The sequence below is a fragment of the Bufo gargarizans genome, chromosome 8, assembly GCF_014858855.1.
Source record: "Bufo gargarizans isolate SCDJY-AF-19 chromosome 8, ASM1485885v1, whole genome shotgun sequence".
Classification (NCBI taxonomy): Eukaryota; Metazoa; Chordata; class Amphibia; order Anura; family Bufonidae; genus Bufo; species Bufo gargarizans.
In genome coordinates this window covers 40443771-40466405 of record NC_058087.1, presented here as the reverse complement: position 1 = coordinate 40466405, position 22635 = coordinate 40443771, and the positions used below count along the sequence as shown (strand labels likewise).

Sequence of the window (22635 nt, the reverse complement as noted above, 5' to 3'; positions counted from 1 at the left end):
TGTTTGGGTTCGGGGTCCAAAAATCCTAAAGTTCGGGTTCGCTTAACCCTAATCCTTACTGATCAGTAAGTCATATCAGTCACATTTCCCATATACTGAATGGCGACAGGTAAATCTTAGCCAGTAATTTTTCCTTAGGGTACGGCCAGACGGATCATAAAGGAGAGAAAGTAGAAAGGACCATTATGGCTTTTTATTTATTCATTCCTGGTTATGGCTTTCACAACTGCATCAAGAAACCTGACCATGTGATTATACCCTTACGTAACCTTTCAAACTGAATTATATGTGGTTTAGTAACCTGTTCATATCTTAATTAAGTATTTTGTACAAACAGTTTTATGTCCAAAAATTGTACCATCTACTGAAGTTCATTCTGCTCCTGGGTTTTGTAACACCACTCCACAGTCAAAGCATTTGTCACAATACTACAAGACAGTTTGCTAGAATTTAGTCATGTTCTTTTTAGCACTTTAAGATGTCCAGACATTGTTTTAAGCGTTTAAGCAAATGTGCAGCTGCCTACTCTTATTAATAATGCTGCTGAATACTGAAAATGAAGCTCAGAGGCAAAAAATGGCACGAAAATCTCTGTGTTCTAGATAGCTTATATTGTGTTAGGTTCTGCCCATAGTGCTTATGGATGTAGTTTAATAGCTTGCTCTATAACAACTCGGCATTGACGGTCAGATTGACACTCTAAATGGTAGCAAGATATATATGAAATATTGTATTATGTTATACTGTGAATGACAGCTGCAAATTGGAAGCAGTAATAGGATCACTTTGAGATCCCACTGTCATTAATGTTCCCTCTAGGCAATACACTCTCTAAAGATAAACGTTAAAATACTCTAATGAGTTTAACAAGCCCAGTAGCAGTAGTACTTGGCCATGTGTGAAAAACTAAGTACACCCCATAAATCAGTAGCTTGCCGAACCACTTTTAGTAGTAACTACTTGAAGTAATAGTTTACGGTATGACTTTGAGTCTCTCACATGTTCTGGAGGAATTTTGGCTTGGTGCTTCAGTTCCTCGTGGCTTATGGCACTCTTTTATGCACACCTCTCTTGAGGTCTTACCGCAGCTTTTCTATTGGATCAGGGCCGTCTTTAATATTGATTGGAACCTGGGCAAGAAGAAGAACACAAGTGCCGCTGCCGCATTCATGGATCCATACTTTATTAACTAAGTAGCAGGACATGTAGGGCATACATGGGGGATGTCCCTGCACTTACTATTATTTCTGGGCGCCTCTCCGTTGCACCGCTCTAGCGCCCTTTTCAGTCTTCCGAGCTGTATGCTAAGTGACAGCATCGGAACACCAGGGAGGAGACATCAGCTTTCATTCCTTTTCCCTGGCTGTAGTGTTGTACAATCGCAGCGCAGAACGTAACAGCCAGGGAGAAGGTGAGTTTTTTTTCTCCCTGGCTGTGACGTTCTGCGCTGCAATTGGACAGCGCTACAGACAGTAAGAAGGAACGGCCACAGAGAAAAGCTGATATCTCCTCCCTGGTGTTCCGATGCTGTTACGTAGCATATAGCTCGGGAGAATGTAACGAGGGCCACAGCGGCACAACGGAGCGGCGCCTAGAAATAGTAGTAAGTGCAGGGACATCCCTCATATATGCCCTACATGTCCTGCTACTTAGTTAATAAAGTATGAACCCATGAAAGGTCCTCCAGTGGCCAGCGTGGCTCAAGAGGCAGTTGCCTTGGGCCCCCAAGGAGCAACTGGGCCCGGGGCAGCTGTCCCTTTTGCCCCGCATTAAAGACGGCCCTGTATTGGATTGAGGTCTGGATTTTGGCTGTGCCATTGCAACACCTTATTCTTTTTCAGCCATTCTCTTGTAGATTTGCTGGTGGGCTTGGGATCGCGTCCTGTTGCATGACCCAGTTTTGGCCAAGCTTTAGCTATTGGGTAGATAACTTCACATTTCACTTTAGAATACTTTGAAATACAGAGGAGTTCATGGCCAGAGACCAGGTCCTGTGGATGTAAAACAAGCCCAAATAATCACCTCTCCTCTACCACCATGCTTGATAGTTGGTATGAGGTGTTTGTTTTTGCCATACATGGCATTCTGAATTATGGCCAAACATCTCCAGTTTAGTCTCGTCTGACCAAAGAACATTGTTCCAGAACTTTTGTGGTGTGTTCAGATGCAACTTTGCAAACTTAAACTACGCTGCCATGTTCTTTTTAGAAAGTAGAGGCTTGCACGATCAGACCTTGGGTTGAATTTGCTAGGACGTCCACTCCTGGGAAAACTGAATCTTTTGCACTGTGAATAACCATTCTCACTGTAGAATAATGGTCTTAAATTGTTTAGAAATGGCCTTATAACCCTTCCCTGATTGATGTACAGCAACATTTGCTTTGCTAAGATCATTGCTGATATCTTTCCTCCTTGACGTTATTCTAGTAGACAACTGAATGATCCAGACCAGCAAACCGCCACAACTTCTGCTTTTATAGAGATGGTCACACTTGCTGATGATCAATTAATTAATCAGGGACATATCATTAGCAGCACCTGGCTACGACTTACCCTTTATATTCCTATGTAAAAGTAAGGGTGTAGCACACAACTGCATTTTCACTTAAGGCTTTATTACATTAAAAGATTTTTCAGGCGATTGTCAGAAAGGAAGCGTTCCTTCCCGGCAATTGCCTGCTAGTTGCGCTGCTATTACATGCAGCAATCTCCTCCAAAGTATAGGGAGAAGCGATCACTAATGCCATTGTTCGTCCCCATACAGACTTGTTGTTTGCCTTCAGCAGATTATGATTAGACAGCACGATCTGACGCCGGCAATCAATTTTTAAGCCTGCTTAAAAATCTGGATTGCCTGATGAACAAGCGTTTGCCTATTCTTCGGGTAATCAGTGGCAGCATTACACTGTCAAATCATTGTTAGCGCGTTTTCCTACAAATGCTCGTTAACGATGATCTGGCCAACACTATTGGCCAATGTAAAACAGGCTTTAGCTTTTGTTAAATAAAAATTACACAGTTTAATTTGTCATGTTTTGTTCATTAGAGGTTGTATTTAGCTCATTTTAATACCTTTTAAGAACCCGATTTGTTTTATGTCCTGATACGTAAAAACCATAGAATTTAAAAAGGGTATAATTTGTTTTTCTCATGACTGCAATTTCACAAAAACTACTGGGAGGAATATTTCATTTGATGTGTGCCATTTTTTTATGTAGAAAAGTTGGAAGGTTTGCAACTTTTCAGCATTTGCAAGTTTTGCAGCATTTTTTAGCAAAAATCAGACTTTTTGTGATTTTTACACCTTTCCTACCTCTTTTGAAAGGAGAGTGGAAAAGCAAGCATGGCTATCTATGATTAATTAGGTGTACACCAAATTTATCAACTTGGAATTTTTTAAACTTGCAGAAAAGGCGCAATCTTACTCCAGTAAGGGGGTGGCACAAAAAATGGGATGCACCCAATTTATGAAACAACGTGCAACATTTAATAAGTTTGGTTCAAATTCTCTCTGTGCAGAACAGATTTAAAAAATTCTTTGTGATGTGAAATTACTATCATTACATTTAGTAATATTCTGATTTAATATCTTGCTTGTTTAAATTACTTTTTATTGCAACTGGTTTCCTGATTCAATTTTTTCTCACACAGTTTTAAAGACAGCTTGGAGAAATCCTCATATTCCGACTGGTTAATAAATAACAGCATAGCTGAGTTAGTTGCTTCCACGGGTCTTCCAGTTAACATAAGCGATGCCTATCAAGACCCTCGCTTTGATGCAGAGGTAAGTCCAGGTTTTACCTTATTTCTATGGAGGTGAGACCTAAGGGAATCTTACACTGGGTGAAAACAGTATATTAACTACTGGTGGAACAGGCACTCTATCACCCAAAATTGAAGATAGAAAGGTATTTTATTTCGGTTAAAAATTCTTAAAATACATATATAAAAACTATACATAAAACATTACGAGCTGGATGTATTCCAACAGACATCTCCCTAATCAGGGCTGTGTATGTGCACCTCTCCCTGTCACTGTACCCCTCAGATGTAGTTTTCATAACTGATTGCGGCATCTGACATTAATTTTTACAATGAAAAAAAATATAAAAAAATAAAAATCATACTTACCTTATCCATTTGATCACGAAGAGCTGGCTACCTCCATCTTGATTGAAAATATAGCTTGTGTGTGCGGTGACATCATACGTCACCGCACACACAATTTCATGTAAGCTCTTCAATCAAGATGGTGGCGGCTGGCTCTTTGTGCTCAAACAGATGATGTAAGTATGATTTTCTTTGTTTTTTGACACTATTCAGGGAAAATCATAACTTTACCACAAAGCACGAGGAAATTCGACTTCGGCGAACAGAATTTTCCTTGAAATTCTGATTGAAGTCTACTTTGTGGACTTTGATTAGCTCAACACTAATCATCATGTTAGGGTTTAAACTTTAGCTGGTCCTACCTAAGCTGTAAACTGTTGTAATCACTATTAGGGTTCATGCACATGAACATAGTATGGCTTTTTTACAATCTCCAAGTGGTATAGAGCTGTAACATGGCATCTATACATCTACAGACAACTAAAGGGTCCTAACTCCATATGTCACTCATTTTATATATAAAAAAAAAAAATGGTATCATCCATTGGATGTTGTATTATGGAACTAATCTAGTAACCTGCTGTTTGCATGAAATATTAATGAGAGCCAAACACACTATAAATACTTCTTCTACTATGTTTAAAGTAAGAATATTCTTTTTGCGAACCTCCTCTTGAGCGTGCACACGGATGCTCGAGCGGCCCAGCATGAATACACAATCACGTCGCCACGGACGCCGTAACGGAACCCACAGGTGATACCGGAGACAGGACCGGCCGTGGCATGCCGCCACCAGTCCGGTCACTATGCCTCCGAGACCCCAACAGTCTTCCCCTCCGGCAACCATGTGGACGCACTACCGTGTCTGCCTGCAAAGGAGTCGGAACCAAAGATTCCCCAGACACATGAGTGACCTGTCCCGCTACTCCAACGGAGTCCCCCTCAGGCCGAGCCCCACGAGGACCCCTGGGGCCCCAGTGGATTGCAGAACAGGAGAGTGTCTTACACAGACATTCTAAATCTAGAACCAGCCTTGTACCTCACATTGATCCACTGCTCCCCCATTTATTGCTCCAATTGCTAGATTTATTTTAATGAATGGGACAAGCAGTTGTAATAACACTGCGCTGCCTCTGCAAGCATGACAATGCATTGGTATTTATGAAGATTAATTAGTACTTGGTCGAGTGCCGCTACTTCCTTAAGCTGATCAGCGGTAGTGTCGAGAGCCAGACCCCTGCTGTTCTAATATTGATGACCTATCCTGAGGATAAGTCATCAATGTTAACTACTACACAACCCCTTTAACCTTAAAATGTGATTTGTGGAAAGTCAGTTTATGAAAAGATTTGTTTATCTGTGCCTCTAGAAAATAAATCCAAATCTACAGTAATCAATGGCAAGAGGCAGATTACAATAAAGATAGATTCATAACATTATTTAAAGGGGTTCTTCAGGAATAAAAAAAAAATGAAAATACTTAAATATTATTTTATAATAAATATATTCACAAATACTTTTCATTACTTAGAATGGCTTGTTTTGTCTAGGGAGAAATCATTAGGAGAAATAAAATGGCCGCCATCCTATTAGTACACACAAAACCTGTCCTAATCACACAGGAGGACAAGTTACTGCACCACAATGAGCCATAGTGCTGCCTCATCTTCTTCTCTGCTCTGCTTGTAAGGGATTATGATCCTAAATACAGGTGAATCTCTGTGTGAACGGAGAAGATGAAGAGACATGAGAAAAGGGTGAGGTGTGGCTAATGAGCAGCAGCACTTGTATGCAGTCTCCATTACTACAGCAACACATTACCACAGCCTGTTCTGTCTGTCCTCTCTGTACTTCATGTCTCCTCATGAACTAAATTCCCAAGAGATTCAACTAAAGTTCTTATCATCTGTATTCAGGATCATAATCCCTGACAATTAGAGCAGAGAGGAGGAGGAGGCAGCTCTTTACCTCAGTGTTGTAAAGTAACTTGTCCTCATGTGTGATCAGGACAGGTTTTGTGTAAACTAATGGGACAGTGGCCATTTTGGTTCCACTGATGATTGCTCCCCAGGCAAAATGAGCTATTATAAATAATGAAAGGTATTTGAGACTATATTTATAATAACATAATAATTAGAGATGAGCAAATCGAAGTTGATGAAGTGGAATTCGATCCGAATTTCAGGAAAAATTCGATTTGCACCGAATCCGAATTTCCTCATGCTTCATGGTAATAAATAGAGTTTTTTCCTAAAATGGGTGCTGCACGTGTGAGAACAAGTTCTGTTCTATGTGGAATCAGCTGATGACAGTGTAAAAGGAGTGCGCTTCTTCTTGTTACTAACATTGACCTTGAGTTATTTGGTCAGTTTTGGCCCCGTGACTGCCCAAATAAGTGGTGTGCAGTGATTCATCTGCATGTCATATGGACTCACAGTATTATTTCACTACCACAGCAGACTCCTTATGCGTGTTACTACAAGGCACAGTGTTCTACACCACTTATAAAGGCTCTCTGCACCCAGGAAATAGCTGTTTTAAACATGATTCGCTGCAAATAAATTCAGATTGAACCAAATTTTTGCCGAAAATTCAGCAAACCAGACAAATCAAACTTTAGAAAAATTTGCTCATCTCTAAAAGTAATATTTAAGTATTTTCATTTTCTTAATTCCCGGAGAACCCCTTTAAGGAAATTTTACAAAGGTCTATAGGTGCAATTTTAAGAAAAATGAGAAAATGAATGTCAATGGTAATGACAGTTTGCCCAAAGGTAATGTCAGGAAGGGAAACCAGCATATGACATTTTCTAGAGCTGTAGATGCTACCCTTCAAGATATGCTAAGTTAGCCCATCAATTGTGAAGGAGTTAATTTGGCTGTCTCATCTCGGTATCACATACTGAGACAATATGTCTCTCTGGATAATTTTCACAAGGAAAAGAATAATGCTCAATTCATATGTTTTAAAGGGCAATAATTATTTTCAGGATTTGTCAAAAAAATGTGCAGTTTTTATCCTGGCCACGTTTACTACATGAGGTCAAATGAGTCTAACAACACTGATTCAATGAGAAAACTCACGTTCACAAGTGCTCATAATCCCATTCCTCGTCTCCCACTTTTTCCTGTACATTATGTTTTCATTTCATCTATGTCCACTGGCGGTCTATTAACCTAAGAAAGCTGAAAATACCACAGTATGGAATACAAATTGAGATGTTACTTTAAAGAGGCAAAGACAGTCTAACACATTGTTCCTGGACAGGATTAACCCCTTCAGGACCCTGCCATTTTTCACCTAAAGGACCAGGCCATGTATTGCAAATATGACATATGTCACTTTATGTGGTGATAACTTTTAAACGCTTTTACTTATCCAAGCCATTCTGAGATTGTTTTCTCGTCACATATTGTACTTCATGACAGTTGTAAATTTGAGTCAAAATATTTCATTTTTATTTATAAAAAAATAAAAAATTTACCCAAAATTTTGAAAGATTTTCCATTTTTAAAATTTCTATTTCTCTGCTTTTAAAACAGATGGTGATACCTCCTAAAATAGTTATTACTTTACATTTCCCATATGTCTACCTCATGTTTGGATATATTTGTAAATGAAATTTTCTTTTTTTGGGACGTTAGAAGGCTTAGAAGTTTAGAAGCAAATCTTAAAATTTTTAAGAAAATGTTTAAACCCCAATTTTTAAGGACCATTTCAGGTCTCAGGTCGCTTTGTGGGGATTACATAATAGAAACCACCCATAAATGGCCCCATTTTAGAAACTACGCCCCTCAAGGTATTCAAAACTGATTTTACAAACGTTGTTCACCCTTTAGGTGTTCCACAAGAATTAAAGGAAAATGTAGATGAAATTTTAGAATTTCACTTTTTTTGCCAGATTTTCCATTTTAATCCATTTTTTCCAGTAACAAAGCAAGGGCTAACAGCCAAACAAAACTCAATATTGATTGCCCTGATTCTGTAGTTTACAGAAACACCCCATATGTGGTCGTAAACAGCTGTACGGGCACACGGAAGGGCGCAGAAGGAAAGGAACGCCGTATGGTTTTTGGAGGGCAGATTTCACTGGGATAATTTTAAGTTGCCATGTCACATTTGAAGACCCCCCTGATGCACCCCTAGAGTAGAAACTCCAAAAATGTTACCTCATTTTGGAAACTAAGGGATAAGGTGGCAGTTTTGTTGGTACTAATTCAAGGTACATATGATTTTTGGTAACAAAGGTAACAAAAAATAGCTGTTTTGGCACTTTTATTTTTTGTTTTTTACAATGTTCATCTGACAGGTTAGATCATGTGCTATTTTTATAGAGAAGGTTGTTATGGACAATACCAAATATTACTACTTTTTTGGTTGTTTGTTTCAGTTTTACATAAAAAAAAATTTGGGGAAATTTTTTTTTTTGTAGTGTCTCCATATTCTAAAAAGCCATAGTTTTTACTTTTTGGGCGACCGTCTTGTGTAGGAGCTAATTTTTTCAGTATGAGATGATGGTTTGATTGGTGCTATTTTAGGGTGCATATACATTTTTGATCGCTTGGTATTACACTTTTTGTGATGTAAGGTAACAAAAAATTGAATTTTTTACAGTTTTAATTATTTTATGGTGTTCACCTGAGGTGTTAGATCATGTGATATTTTTATACAGCAGGTCGTTACTGACGTGGCAATACCTAATATGTATACTTTTCTATCTATTTAAGTTTTACACAATAAAAGCATTTATTAAACAAATAAAAATCATGTTTTATTGTCTACATATTTTGAGAGCCATAGTTTTTTTTACGGTGTTCATCTGAGGGGTTAGGTCATGTGGTATTTTAATAGATCTGGTTGTTACGGACACAGCAATACCTAATATGTCTACCTTTTTTATTTTTTTCACTTTTAACACAATAAAGCATTTTTGAAACAAAAAAGTCATGTTTTATTGTCTACATATTCTGAGAGCCATAGTTTTTTTTAGTTTTTTCCCGATTGTTTTTTGTAGGGGCTCATTCTTTTCGGGATGAGGTGAAGGTTTTATTGGTACTATTTTGGGGGCATTCGTCTTTTTGATCGCTTGGTGTTGCACTTTTTATGATGTAAGGAGACAAAAAAAATATTGTTTTAGCACAGTTTTTATTTTTTATTTTTTCTACGGAGTTCAGGTGAGGGGGTGGATCATGTTATTTTTTTTTATAGAGCCAGTCGATACGGAAGCGCCAATATGTCTGGTTTTCTTTTTTTTTCCAATTTTTTTTATTTTATGTTTTTTATTTTGGGAAATTTTATTTATTTTTTTACTTGAAACTTTATTTTTTTATTATGAAAAACATTTTTTTTTACCTTTTTTTACTTTTTATTTTTGTCTGGGACTTCAACTTCTGGGGTCTGATCCCCTCAGCAATGTATTACAATACACCCTAAGGGCTGAATCTCATAGGCTTCCGTAGAAGGCAAGCCCCGATGCCTATGGAAGGCATCGGGCTTGCCTTCTCTGCCATTAGCTCCCCGCCACTGCAGCGCAGGGACCCGATGGAGATGCGGAAGGCACCCATACCCTCCCCAAACCCACTGCATGCTGTGGTCAGCTTTGACCACGGCATACAAGGGGTTAATACGCCGGCATCAGTGTCTTCACCGATGCCGGTGTATGCCGGTGCTGCTGATCGGGGCGGGCGCAGCTCCTGCACCTGCCTGATCAGCCCACCATACATGTACGGTGCTTAAGTGACGTCCACCAGCGCCGTACATGTACTGCAGGGGTCCTTAAGGAGTTAAGATGATGTTGGTGCTGCAGTCCCTCATATGTCCAGCAAAGTCTACTGTATAAGCGGCCTGATGAGTTGACATCTGCTGAAAATATGTCAGTCAAAAGTTGCACTGTGTAGAAATAGACTGAAAGAGCACCTGTCATCAGGATCACCTCTATTAAACCAGAAATACCACCTGATAAGTTTGATCCTGGTGATTCAAATGATAACTGTCTTGTGGAAATTGGTTTCAGCGTTGCCGAGAAAAAATACTTTAATATTTACGCAAATGAGGGTGTCAGTACATCGATGGTGGTGCCCAGCACTGGAGAGCCGGGGAGCTGACAAGCACCAAGAGGATATTCATTTTGAAAATCCAGGGGATTTCTAGTTCAGGGTCCTCGTCTTTTGGACAGATTGGAGTAGTTCTGTTTCTGGGGGACATGTCCTGCATTAGATAGACAATTAATTGATTAAAATGTGCACTGAATCTCCACTGTATTACACCATACTGTTTTGAGGTCCAACACTCACTGATTATTTAATAATATATACTTGTTGTTTATTCTGATTTAGAGCTCCAAATACTCTTATACACATAGAAATTGCAGCCATCACTAGCAGGAGCTTGGGAGCTTACTGTGTACTGTTCAATGTACAAATGTTATACCGTTCTTCTTACCGGTCCCGGGTATCTGTGTCCTGGACCTGCAGACCTACCTCCTGCTCTGCCTTTTCTTGTGGGCTCGGCAACCGGGGTTTCTCTATTCCTACATGTAGGCTGCAGGCTGTTTGCTGGAAAGGGCGCATGTGTGCACATTCCCTATAGCTTTAAAGGGGCTAGCGTGCACTCACCCTAATCAAGCCTATGGCTGGCTACCTTGGGGTAATTAAGGCACCTTCCCCTGTGGGAGGGTGCTTGAGTAATAGGTTGTCTACTTGATAGTTCCCTGCAAAGGTGTACTGTACTCATTTGTCTGCTCATGCACTGACTTCTGCCCGTTTCCTGGATACTGACCCTCAACTGACTTGTGCCTGATCTCCGTATTGACGATTGCTGCCTGCCTTGTCCACGAACTGTTTATCAGATTGCTCTTACTCTGCCTGCCCTTACCTTGGCCTGTCCCCAACTACAGTTTATCTTGATCCCCGTGGGTCAGTTGTCAATCATACAGAGACCACTCTGGGAGGTAGCACCTGGTTGTTCCCCTGCAGCAAAGTCGAGATTCCTGTACAGGGCTTAAAGGATGAAAACCAGGGGATGGACAGGATAATGCTCTTAGGAGTCAAATCTGTTGACACAGTGGTTCCACACTCACTGCCATAAAAACAAACACCATAAGCTCCTTTGCTCTCCCTAGTGGTGGCTGCAGGTCAAAAACTATATGTATGCAATGCATTTTTAACTCTGTACCAGCAAAATTAAACACAATAAAAGATGTATAAAGGAGTCTATGAAGAGCTGCTGTTGCCTACTTAGGTCCTACTTTCTCTGAAAAAAATTAATAAAATAACATTTATCACACATAAGTTTATAGTTTACATGAGAGAATTACCAAGTACTTCAGCAGTATATAAATATATATTGTATTCCTGCACAATTCCACTTTTCATAGATTGACTTACTGTATGCACCTCTGCTTGTTGATGTCCCCAAGCATTACTATGGCAGCAAGTGGACAGTTAACCTATTAGATAGCTTGACCTTCATTTTTACTTGGAGGGCACAACATAGAGTAATATTACAGAGTGAAATACAAACAGCTTATTTTAGCCAGATCGTAAAATATTTATCCGTTCACAAAATGAATAGTCAAGAAAAAACACTGTTCTTCAGACATGTCCCCAAGAACTGTTTCGCCTATAATAAGATGTCAGAGAAAATTATGTCAACGGGTGTATTTTAGATGTAAATCCCATTGCTAGCAAATGCTGAAACACAGAGGAAGTCTGAAGTGACTTAAAAGTATATCCATTGATATTTTTGGAAAAATGTAGATCCACATTTGAATACCATTTTTTTATTTGAATTAGTTCAAAATTACATTCTGATTGATTTCTTAGTATATTTTCATAGGGATCATAGCATAGTTTTCTGATACACAGCTACAAATTTCTTGCATACATTTAAAATAGAACATTTTGGCTGAGTGCAGCCACCACTAGAGGGAGCCTAGGAGCTTACTGCATACTATGTTATAGTATGCATTGAAATCAATAATAACAGTATGCAGTATGTCCCTGAAAAAAGGCAATACTTACTGTACAAGGTTAAAACATTAATAATCTTGTGAGTCCGAGACTGTCAACTTACTGAAAGATCAGTTTACAAACTCCCATAGAAGTCTACACAGGGGGATAACAAATAACCATTAAACCATATTGCAAAACATGGTATGCCTTCCCACTTTATCAGCAAATTCAGAAAAGTTTATTTATCTACCCAAAGCACAGGGATAATGCACTCAGTAATGTCCCAATACAGGGATAATGCTCACAGTGATGTCACACTACTAGCGTAATGCATACGGTGATGTCTCAGTACAGGAAAAATCCACAGATTGATGTCACAGTACAGGGATAATGCTCACAGTGATGTAATAATGACATGATAATGTACATGGTAATGTCACAACACATGCAAAAGAGAGAAGGAACAGAGACAGCGCCTCATGCAAAGTACCATTGGGGTATAGATAGAAATGAGTACAGGCAAGTATTGTGCTCATTTTCTGATGTTGTAAGAGTCACAATACCTTAATCAGCATGTCATTCAAGGCCAGTATCTCGGCTGGTGCACCTAGCTGCAGCCTCAGCTCTCTGCTGGTAGTGCTGCTATAACAAAACACCAAGGGAATCCAAATAGGTAAGTATAGTGTTAACATTGTGCCTGATGAAGAGGGCAATCCGCCTTCAGACTATTGCTCCTAAGACACAGCCGATGCTAAAGTTCTGATTTTTATATTTACCTGCTTGAATGTCACAATGCAGAGATAGCGTACACAGTGATGTCACAATACTGGCAAAATGCACACTGTGATGTCACAATTGTAACACCCATGAGTGGTGTTACCACTCCTGCACCCTGCTACTGTCTTTAATAGACTAACACAATGTCCTTTGTGTATTTCCATCCAGGTCCTTCATATGGTGCAATGTTAATATCTTTATGCAACTGTTATGTTCATGTAATGTGCCTGGGTCACCAGCAGGTGGCAGCAAACACGGCAGAGCTGTACTTAGATAGTATGGAACTTACCATTCCATTCTAACCCGCCTCTGTAGGGGAGTGGGCTAGTCGTACTTCCTGCAGGAAGGGTGGGGACCAGTTCTAGTTTAGTTCTAGTTTTCCCTAGACAGGGGAAGGGTGTGCAGGTGCACGTCTCTGCTGGATGTTCCCATGCCAGCCAGAGCACCTTAAGCTCTGCTGGCTATGAAGGCAGAAGCCTAAAGCCTCAGGAGCCAGGAGTAAACTTCCTGGGCTGAAGATAAGTCTGACTACAGAGAGTTAAGTGCAGCATAAAGAAGAATCAAAGTTACCAAGTCAGCTTGTCAGTACAGTAGAGTGAGAGAAGGGTATAGCAGAGTTGAGTTTGCTTGCCAGTTTAATGCTGAAGCCTGCTGGAACCAAGACAAAGCCTGTAAGGTGTTGGAAGAAACGTTTAGGGTCCATTCACACGTCTGCAGTGTTTTGCAGATCCGCAAAACACCGGGCTGCACCCCAATAGAAATGCCTAATTATGTTCTATTTTTTTGCGGATGCGAATGCGGACAGCACACTGTCTGCTGTCCGCATATTTTCCATCCCCATTGAAAATGAATGGGTACGAAAATGAATGCGTACGCATAATTGTGGAACTGATCTGGACCCAAAGCTGCTGATGAACTTCATCTCAAGGTCTGGACTCAAGTTATTCTTTCCAATCCCTCAATTATTCCCCTTTTTATTGCTTCAGAGCCAAAGCCTGGGGTCCAGCAGTATCCAGGTAGGAGCACCGTGACACATAAAGAGACATTTAGGCCGCACTACACCACTCGGCATTCCTACTACACCTGGGATGCGTTATAGCGGGCCCTGGGGGGAGGCGCACGTTGCACAATGCAGAGATGACACAGTGCAGGAATTGCATACCACAGAAATAACACTAAAAATGTCACCATGGGCCTGTTTCCTAACAGCACAGCAAAAAACATATAATCATGTCCCATGTAGATAGAATGCACACACGATGCACAGAAATGAAATAGTTATATCACAACACAGAAATAATGCAAAAAGTGAATAATGCACACAGCAGGAATTACGATTGGGATCCATAGTAAAACTTAGAATAGGGCCGCATTTGAAGTAAGTCAATGTACTTTGATTGGATTTTTATCCATCATTGTATCTTTCCATATCTATTTATTTACAATAGTGGTATACTCATAATAATCTATTTATATACATATTCATTATTCATTTTTTTTATATATTTTTACTGGCAAACATTTATATCTTTGAGATATTTTTTTATATTAATATATATTTTTTACTATTGGATTCCATCGTTACCGTTAGATGCAATAGGGAGTTGCGTTGTGTTTGCTATCTGACGGCAGGTTACGATTTTAAGGGTTATGTATGATTATACGAGCCCCCAACACCTGTGACCTGCCGCCTTCCATTTTACTTGAATCCAGTTTTTCATGCCAGCCTACAGGAACTTCATTACTAAATGCATTACATGTTTGACTAGATAAGTGGGCTGTGTTTGTGTCCCACTTGAACTCTTTTGAACACGTTGTGTTGTGTATAATTGTAAATTTTGAGGTCTGTGTCAGAAAAACTGAACTCTGCCCAATATTAAAAGGGCTTTGTATTAATGTAAATGGTCACCACGCTACTCAGTCAACAAAGAAGGGGGTAATAAATTGCATGCGTAATACCACAAACCTTCAAAAAGCAAAAAAAACAATGTATAATGATTGTTTAAATAACTTCACGTCTTTATTAAATGATGAGCACATTTAACAAGAAGACAGATGGGCTCCCTTGAGTTCCATGGCAGCAGCAACAGCACCTGTTTCACTAGCATTTATGGTTATGGTGATGTGGAACGTGACATACTGTATTTTTGTGGACTTAATATGCAAAGTGACATTAGTTTGTATCCATTTGCAATCAAAGGTATAAATTCCAAATAAGGTTTTCCCTAAAATGGTGCTTAGTATACTAAGAATAGAATGTAAACTCAACAAGCCTACATAGTGATACAATACATTGATTCACACCCTGCATAACTACTGATTGTTATAATGTGCAGTACCACAGAGGGCTACTGAAAATGGGTTAATTTTCCGCTAAATGGGTTAATGTCCATTGTTAATGTTAATGATTTTTTTCTATGTGAGGTTTGTTATCCAAAAGCTGAAAGCGGAACACTGTTTAGGTTTTGTACCCTACGCAGCCAGAGGAGGCTGGCCTTCCCCTTTGGAGCAAGTGAGTCAGGTTTAGACAGGCTAAGGCCTCATGCACACGACAGTTTATTTTCACGGTCCGCAAAAACGGGGTCCGTAGGTCCGTGATCCGTGACCGTTTTTTCGTCCGTGGGTCTTCCTTGATTTTTGGAGGATCCACGGACATGAAAAAAAAGTCGTTTTGGTGTCCGCCTGGCCGTGCGGAGCCAAACGGATCCGTCCTGAATTACAATGCAAGTCAATGGGGACGGATCCATTTGACGTTGACACAATATGGTGCCATTTCAAACGGATCCGTCCCCATTAACTTTCAATGTAAAGTCTGGAGTTCTTTTATACCATCGGATTGGAGTTTTCTCCAATCCGATGGTATATTTTAACTTGAAGCGTCCCCATCACCATGGGAACGCCTCTATGTTAGAATATACTGTCGGATATGAGCTACATCGTGAAACTCAGATCCGACAGTATATTCTAACACAGAGGCGTTCCCATGGTGATGGGGACGCTTCAGGTTAGAATATACTAAAAAACTGTGTACATGACTGCCCCCTGCTGCCTGGCAGCACCCGATCTCTTACAGGGGGCCGTGATCAGCACAATTAACTCCTCAGGTGCCGCACCTGAAGGGGTTAATTGTACTATCATATCCCCCTGTAAGAGATCAGGGCTGCCAGGCAGCAGGGGGCAGACCCCCCCCCCCTCCCCAGTTTGAATATCATTGGTGGCCAGTGCGGCCCCCCCCTCTCTCCCTCTATTGTAATAAATCGTAGGTGGCACAGTGTGCGCCCCCCATCGGCCCCCCCCTCCCTCCCTCTATTGTAATAAATCGTTGGTGGCACAGTGTGCGCCCCCCATCGCCCCCCCTCCCTCCCTCTATTGTAATAAATCGTTGGTGGCACAGTGTGCGCCCACCATCGGCCCCCCTCCCTCCCTCTATTGTAATAAATCGTTGGTGGCACAGTGTGCGCCCCCCATCGGCCCCCCCCCTCCCTCTTTAGCAGTAACAACATTGGTGGCCAGTGTGCGGCCTCCCATCTCCCCCCCCCCCCCCCGATCATTGGTGGCAGCGTAGTTCCGATCTGAGTGCCAGTTTAATCACTGGGGCTCCGATCGGTAACCATGGCAACCAGGAAGCTACTGCAGCCCTGGTTGCCATGGTTACTTAGCAATAGTACAATAGTAGAAGATTCATACTTACCTGCTTGCTGCTGCGATGTGTGTGACCGGCCGGGAGCTCCTCCTACTGGTAAGTGACAGTTCATTTAGCAATGCGCCGCACAGACCTGTCACTTACCAGTAGGTGGAGCTCCTGGCCGGACACGAACATCGCAGCAGCAAGCAGGTAACTATGAATCTTCTACTATTGTACTATTGCTAAGTAACCATGGCAACCAGGACTGCAGTAGCGTCCTGGTTGCCATGGTTAGCGATCGGAGCCCCAGCGATTAAACTGGGACTCCGATCGGAACTCCGCTGCCACCAATGATCGGGGGGGGGGGGAGATGGGAGGCCGCACACTGGTCACCAATGTTGTTACTGCTATAGAGGGAGGGGGGCCGATGGGGGGCGCACACTGTGCCACCAACGATTTATTACAATAGAGGGAGGGAGGGGGGGGCCGCACTGGCCACCAATGATATTCAAACTGGGGAGGGGGGGTCTGCCCCCTGCTGCCTGGCAGCCCTGATCTCTTACAGGGGGATATGATAGTACAATTAACCCCTTCAGGTGCCGCACCTGAAGGGGTTAATTGTGCTGATCACGGTCCCCTGTAAGAGATCGGGTGCTGCCAGGCAGCAGGGGGCAGTCTTGTACACAGTTTGTAGTGTATTCTAACTAGAAGCGTCCCCATCACCATGGGAACGCCTCTGTGTTAGAATATACTGTCGGATATGAGTTTTCACGAAGTGAAAACTTAGATCTGAAAAAGCTTTTATGCAGACGGATCTTCGGATGAAAGCAACCTACGGCCACGGATCACGGACACGGATGCCAATCTTGTGTGCATCCGTGTTCTTTCACGGACCCATTGACTTGAATGGGTCCGTGAACCGTTGTCCGTCAAAAAAATAGGACAGGTCATATTTTTTTGACGGACAGGATACACGGATCACGGCCTCGGCTGCAAAACGGTGCATTTTTCGATTTTTCCACTGACCCATTGAAAGTCAATGGGTCCGCGAAAAAAAACGGAAAACGGCACAACGGCCACGGATGCACATAACGGTCGTGTGCATGAGGCCTAAGTGAGAGGAAGCAGTTGCATGTGCTTGTGCAGGAGAGACCTACCATCAACCTCTGAGAGAGAAAGAAGTACCACATTTTTAGACTGTGTTGGACCAAAGTGAAGGACAGCTGGGAATTGTAAATATCAGGATAGGGAAGCGAGGGTGCTCCCTCCATTCGTTGCACAACCCAGGGCGAGTCACCATCAAAGCCACTATCGCTCCTCCTATTCCTGCCTCCCCTGCGGGTGGCTGCAGATGCTATATAAAAAATAAAGGATCATATAATAACCATAGTAATAATAATGTAAAGAAGACGAATTAGATTTCCTGTAATCCAGAATCAGATGCTACAGTACATCTTGTGATCCGGGGGTGTCAGGGGTTACTCTGCAGTTGGGGAGCATTATGTGCAGGCAGAGCACAAAAGACCTAGGGACAGTTAGAAATGTGACTGCCAAAAACTGGAAAAAGAAATTCTTTGTGAAAAAGGAAAAGTACCCATGTAACATTGCCTCTTTCCCCACTCCCGTCTAATTGCATGCATTAGAGTTTCTGCACGAGTCTTATGGCGTAAGATAAGAGGCAGAAAATGAGTCACTACACAAAAGAATTGAGCGTAACGGCTAATACGGGCTGAATCTCAAAAGGTCTTGGATGTGACAACATACAATGTTTGTATAAAGTGAAGATGAGAAGTGTGCTGTCTGCTAAAGTCTTCCTTTTCGCATTGTGTCCTAGGCTGACCAGTTCTCCGGGTTTCATATCAGATCTGTGCTGTGTGTTCCCATATGGAATAGTAATCATCAGATAATTGGTAAGTGTTTGAGATGAGAGGAGAATCTTACCCATCTTAATACTCAACGTGCATGGTAATGATTCTTTGTGATGAACTAATCAGTAGAGAATCCCACTTTCAGACAGTCATTTCATGTGTTAACAGATATTTTTGGTTCGCAAGGTTAAAGTGACCCTCCGTAAAAAAAGAATTCACATTAACTGGGGAACGAGCAGAACACTTACATGGTGACCTTCCTTTTATTTTTTTGGGTTGCAGATCCGCTAATTCTTGGGCTTCTCTTCTGCCATCCAGAATGGTGGCATCACTTCCCAGACTATCTGATGCATACTGTGCATTGGTAGTCCAAGACACTTCCTACTAGTTTAGCACTGTTCTTGGAATGGCCAGCACTGTTTACGTGTGGTCAATCCAAGGTCATTAGGAAGTGTTTTGGGCTACCAGATGCACAGTATGCATTTGGAAGTGTGCGAAGAGGTGAGACCATCCTAGGTGGCAGAGGAGGAGCTCAGGAACTGAGCTTTAAATACAGATTTTCAGTACTCCAGAGCAAATGGTTTGTTATTTAGTGTTATGTAATGTTATGCTCCATCATTCCTCCCCCCTGCTGACACTTCACACTGCTGGTCTTGGCACAGGGGTGTTAACCAGTTGGTGGGGTGTGCCTGCACAGACTTACTCTATCTAGTCAATGTTGCAATTGTCAGACTGTTCAGGGACACCCCCCCCCCCCAACTGGTTACCTCCCCTCTGTACCCTTACTGCAGACTGCTAGCAGTTCATTCATAACTTCTAGTAGAAATAATAAAGGAATGGCACAACATATAGCGATAGCAATAGAGGCTCCAGAATTATTATTACACGGGGAATGCATGTAGTTATTAAAACAGGTCCTCTTTAATAATTTTTTTATTCATTAAAACCAGATACTGTCTTTTTTATCTGTGTTGATGGTAGTTTGTTTTATTCTATCTGTTCTTATATGTATGGGTTACCATTTTGTCTGAGTTGCTATAACATTCAGAGATATGCTCTCCAGCAACCCCATGAACCATAGGGACCTGTAGTCTGGAGATATTCATTGACTTCTGTGTAAGAATGTTGTGGACTTGTGCAGAGGTTATTCTGCAAGGAGGGGGAGGAGATGAGCTGTGATCATCACTTATTGTCAATGGTGGATCATGTGTTATCTATCTACAGAGGTGTTACCTGTCAATGTAATCCTACCTGGGAGGATAATTAGATGACTTCTGAAAAGTGAACAGAAAGTGTCATCCACTTATGGAAATTGAATTTCAGGATTTTTAAATAAAAATAGTGGGAAACTGAAAGAAAAAAAAATAATGTAATATGTTTAGTGTAAAAATTAGATTTAAAGGCTTTGGGGGCAATTGTTTTTTATTTTTGCATTGTGCTTATTTTGGACTTTGTTAAAATATGGAATTCTTTTTTTGTATACGTAGCTGACATGCTCTAGTAGCAGCTGTAAGGGATTGTCTACTCTTAGGCGGTCGCCATCACAGACTTCCTTATAGACCACAGGATTTAGGGGCCAAACTGTGCTTTATTGTGGCACGTCAGCAAAACAAACAAAGAAATCATAAACATAAACCTCAGCCATCTGGCCACTGACTACACAGTATAATCTCCCTCTCTGGCGGGATCTGGGTCTACCACCCAGCTCCCCAAAACACAGCAGTGCTTACCTCACAGAGGGTTCCAGCTCCCACAGGCCTTGACGTAGCCTGTTCCTTCCTCAGACTGGGAGCCCTGATTGAGGAGCTCAGCCCATCTTTATCCAGACTCCTCAGCTGACTGCTAATTATCCTCATTACCACCCTAGCTGCTGCAGACAGTGGGAAAAAACTATTTTCCCAGCCGTTTTTATTCTCACACACCACTTGAATGGCCTTCCTATAGCCCTCTGGTAGCTCCACTGACATATATCCCCCCCCCCCTCCTGATAAAGGACGTGGGACTTTTCACATTACTTAAGCCCCCTCCAGGGTCAAAGCTCCTAAGTTGGGAAACATCTGAGGTCACCCTCTTTTCAGCAATTGCAAAGAGACATTTAGTAGTTAACTCTTTAGACTCAGTATGACTAACGCTGAGCTCTGATATCTGAGGGTCATCCCATACATACTCATACGTTGGGGCATCCACTTCTACATTCCACTCATGACCTGCAAGGGGCAGCATTTCTACTAAAAACACCCTTCTCTATCATAGACGTCCTCCTTGACTGTGTTATACTTCAGGCTACTACTGACAACTCACACCTGTAAGGAATTTCCCACAACTATCTCTGGCTCCCGAACATGCTTCTCATGTCCTCCCTCAGTGAGAACCACCTGATAGTCCATATTATTCGCATAATTGTCCCACACATTTAACATTCTATCAGTCTCTGGGGCGGCTATCATGCTACCTCTTATCCGGGCTAGCATGGGATCCCTGACTTTCACCACCCCAAATCTAGCCTTGATCACAGGCTCTTTGAGCGACACAGAGACCTTCTCCCCTACAGGTTCCTGCGAGGGAGCAAACACAACAGGCTTACCCGCCTGTTCAGACACTGCGTTTTTCCCAATGTCACACACTTCTGTGACAGTTTCTCGTCTCGTGATTTATCACTCACCGGCCCAGCCGGTTTCCACTGGGGTCGGCTCACTGTCACTGGAACTGCCACAAAATTATCAACAGGAACAGTCTTACTGCCTGACGTCGTGTATTCGGTAGTGTCGGGAGACAAAGATATTCCTAGGACATCTCTACTGAGTTCACCAGCCTTCTCTTGGTTCCTGGTATCCTGAACACCGGCAGACTCCTTACTGCAACCGTTGCCACCGGAAACAGCATGGCCTGGAGTCCAGACCTTTTCCGGACGGTTACTCCAGCCGCACCCTTTAGGATGCTGTGCACAGTGGCAGGGAAGATATGAGCTCCTGAGAACCACACCGCTCTCCACCTCTTTGTTTTCCCGACGGTTGCCCTTGGCAATGGCATACAGCCGCTTTTCCTCTGGAACTCCAGGCACACCACCGACTCCTTGGACTTTTACAAAGTGTCTATTTATCGTTTAGGGCCCTCTTTTCAGGGCCAACTCCAGTTGCGCCTCCAAAGCCTCTTGCTCTGCATCAAATCGCGCCATTTCACCTGGGGTACAACCCATCTGTTTGGCCAGTTTTTCCTGCCTTTTTATCTCCCACGTCCGTCGGACGCCTTCTTCAATGAGACCCATGGCAGCAGGAAAACATTTCTGCAACAAGTCCCCTTTTGCTGGGCTACTGGCACTTTAATTCACCACACACTTTTACTTGCAAACATAGTAGAAATGTCCAGCATAACCCGCACAGCACTTGCTCCACTGAACAAACAGATGTCTCACTCTCTAGAGACAATTTCAGCATTCACAGTTTCTTTTACAGGGCTGCTAGCCCTTTAAATCCACACAGCACTATTCAGCAGCAGCTTCTCTTTCTGAGCTGTTGTTGCCCCAAGCAACCAATCTTTTAGCAACCCGCTGTTGTTGCTTTTGCCCACATCCTCCACCATATGTGAGGGATCGTCTACTCTTAGGGGTCTCCATCACAGACTTCGTTACAGACCACAGGATTTAGGGGCCAAACTGTGCTTATTGTGGTACCACCCTAGCTGCTGCAGACAGTGGGAAAAACCTATGTTCTCACCTAGCTTCCTCTGGGTGAGATACACCACTTAAATGGCCTTCCTATAGCCCTCTGGCAGCTCCACTGCCACACAGCCTGTGGATTTTCTGTCTTTTCCATCATTTGGGGAGCAGACGGGCTCCTTATCTCTGCCCTCTGACATTATAAACACTCATCACAGTTCAGTTCTTATCTTACTGATAAGAATGTGACTTAAATAAGTTTTTATAACCTCTCAGTAGTTTAGAGATAAGGTTTATTAGATGACTGGTACAAAGTGAAAGTACCAGTCACACAGCTAGAAAAACAGGCTAATTGAAAGTTTTTTGCCAAAAATGAGTAAAATGCAATCATAAACCAAAATTTGCTCCAAAGGCATACATAGCTGGTAGAGTTGATCACTCATATCCCACTTGTCAACTGTCAATAAAAACAATAAAAAAAATCCGGTTAGTGTATCTATGTTGGTTACATCTGGTCTTAAAATCTAGAGATGTTTCCCCCACGTATAATAAATTGCAAGAGCACCCCAGCACATATACAACATAAGTGGAGTCACATGTCAAAAAGTGTCTAATTTTGCATTGTCTGGTAGTAGAAGGGTGGATAAA

The 22635-nt window shown here is 41.9% G+C and overlaps 1 protein-coding gene across 1 annotated transcript in view; it reads left to right on the top strand.

The window, feature by feature from the left end:
- PDE11A (phosphodiesterase 11A) overlaps positions 1–22635 on the top strand; it is a 673054-nt gene that overhangs the window by 380285 nt on the left and 270134 nt on the right. The window contains exons 6-7 of the mRNA XM_044304393.1: positions 3652–3784; positions 18299–18374. Of these exons, the coding sequence (XP_044160328.1) occupies positions 3652–3784; positions 18299–18374 (209 nt within the window). The remainder of the gene's footprint in view (positions 1–3651; positions 3785–18298; positions 18375–22635) is intronic.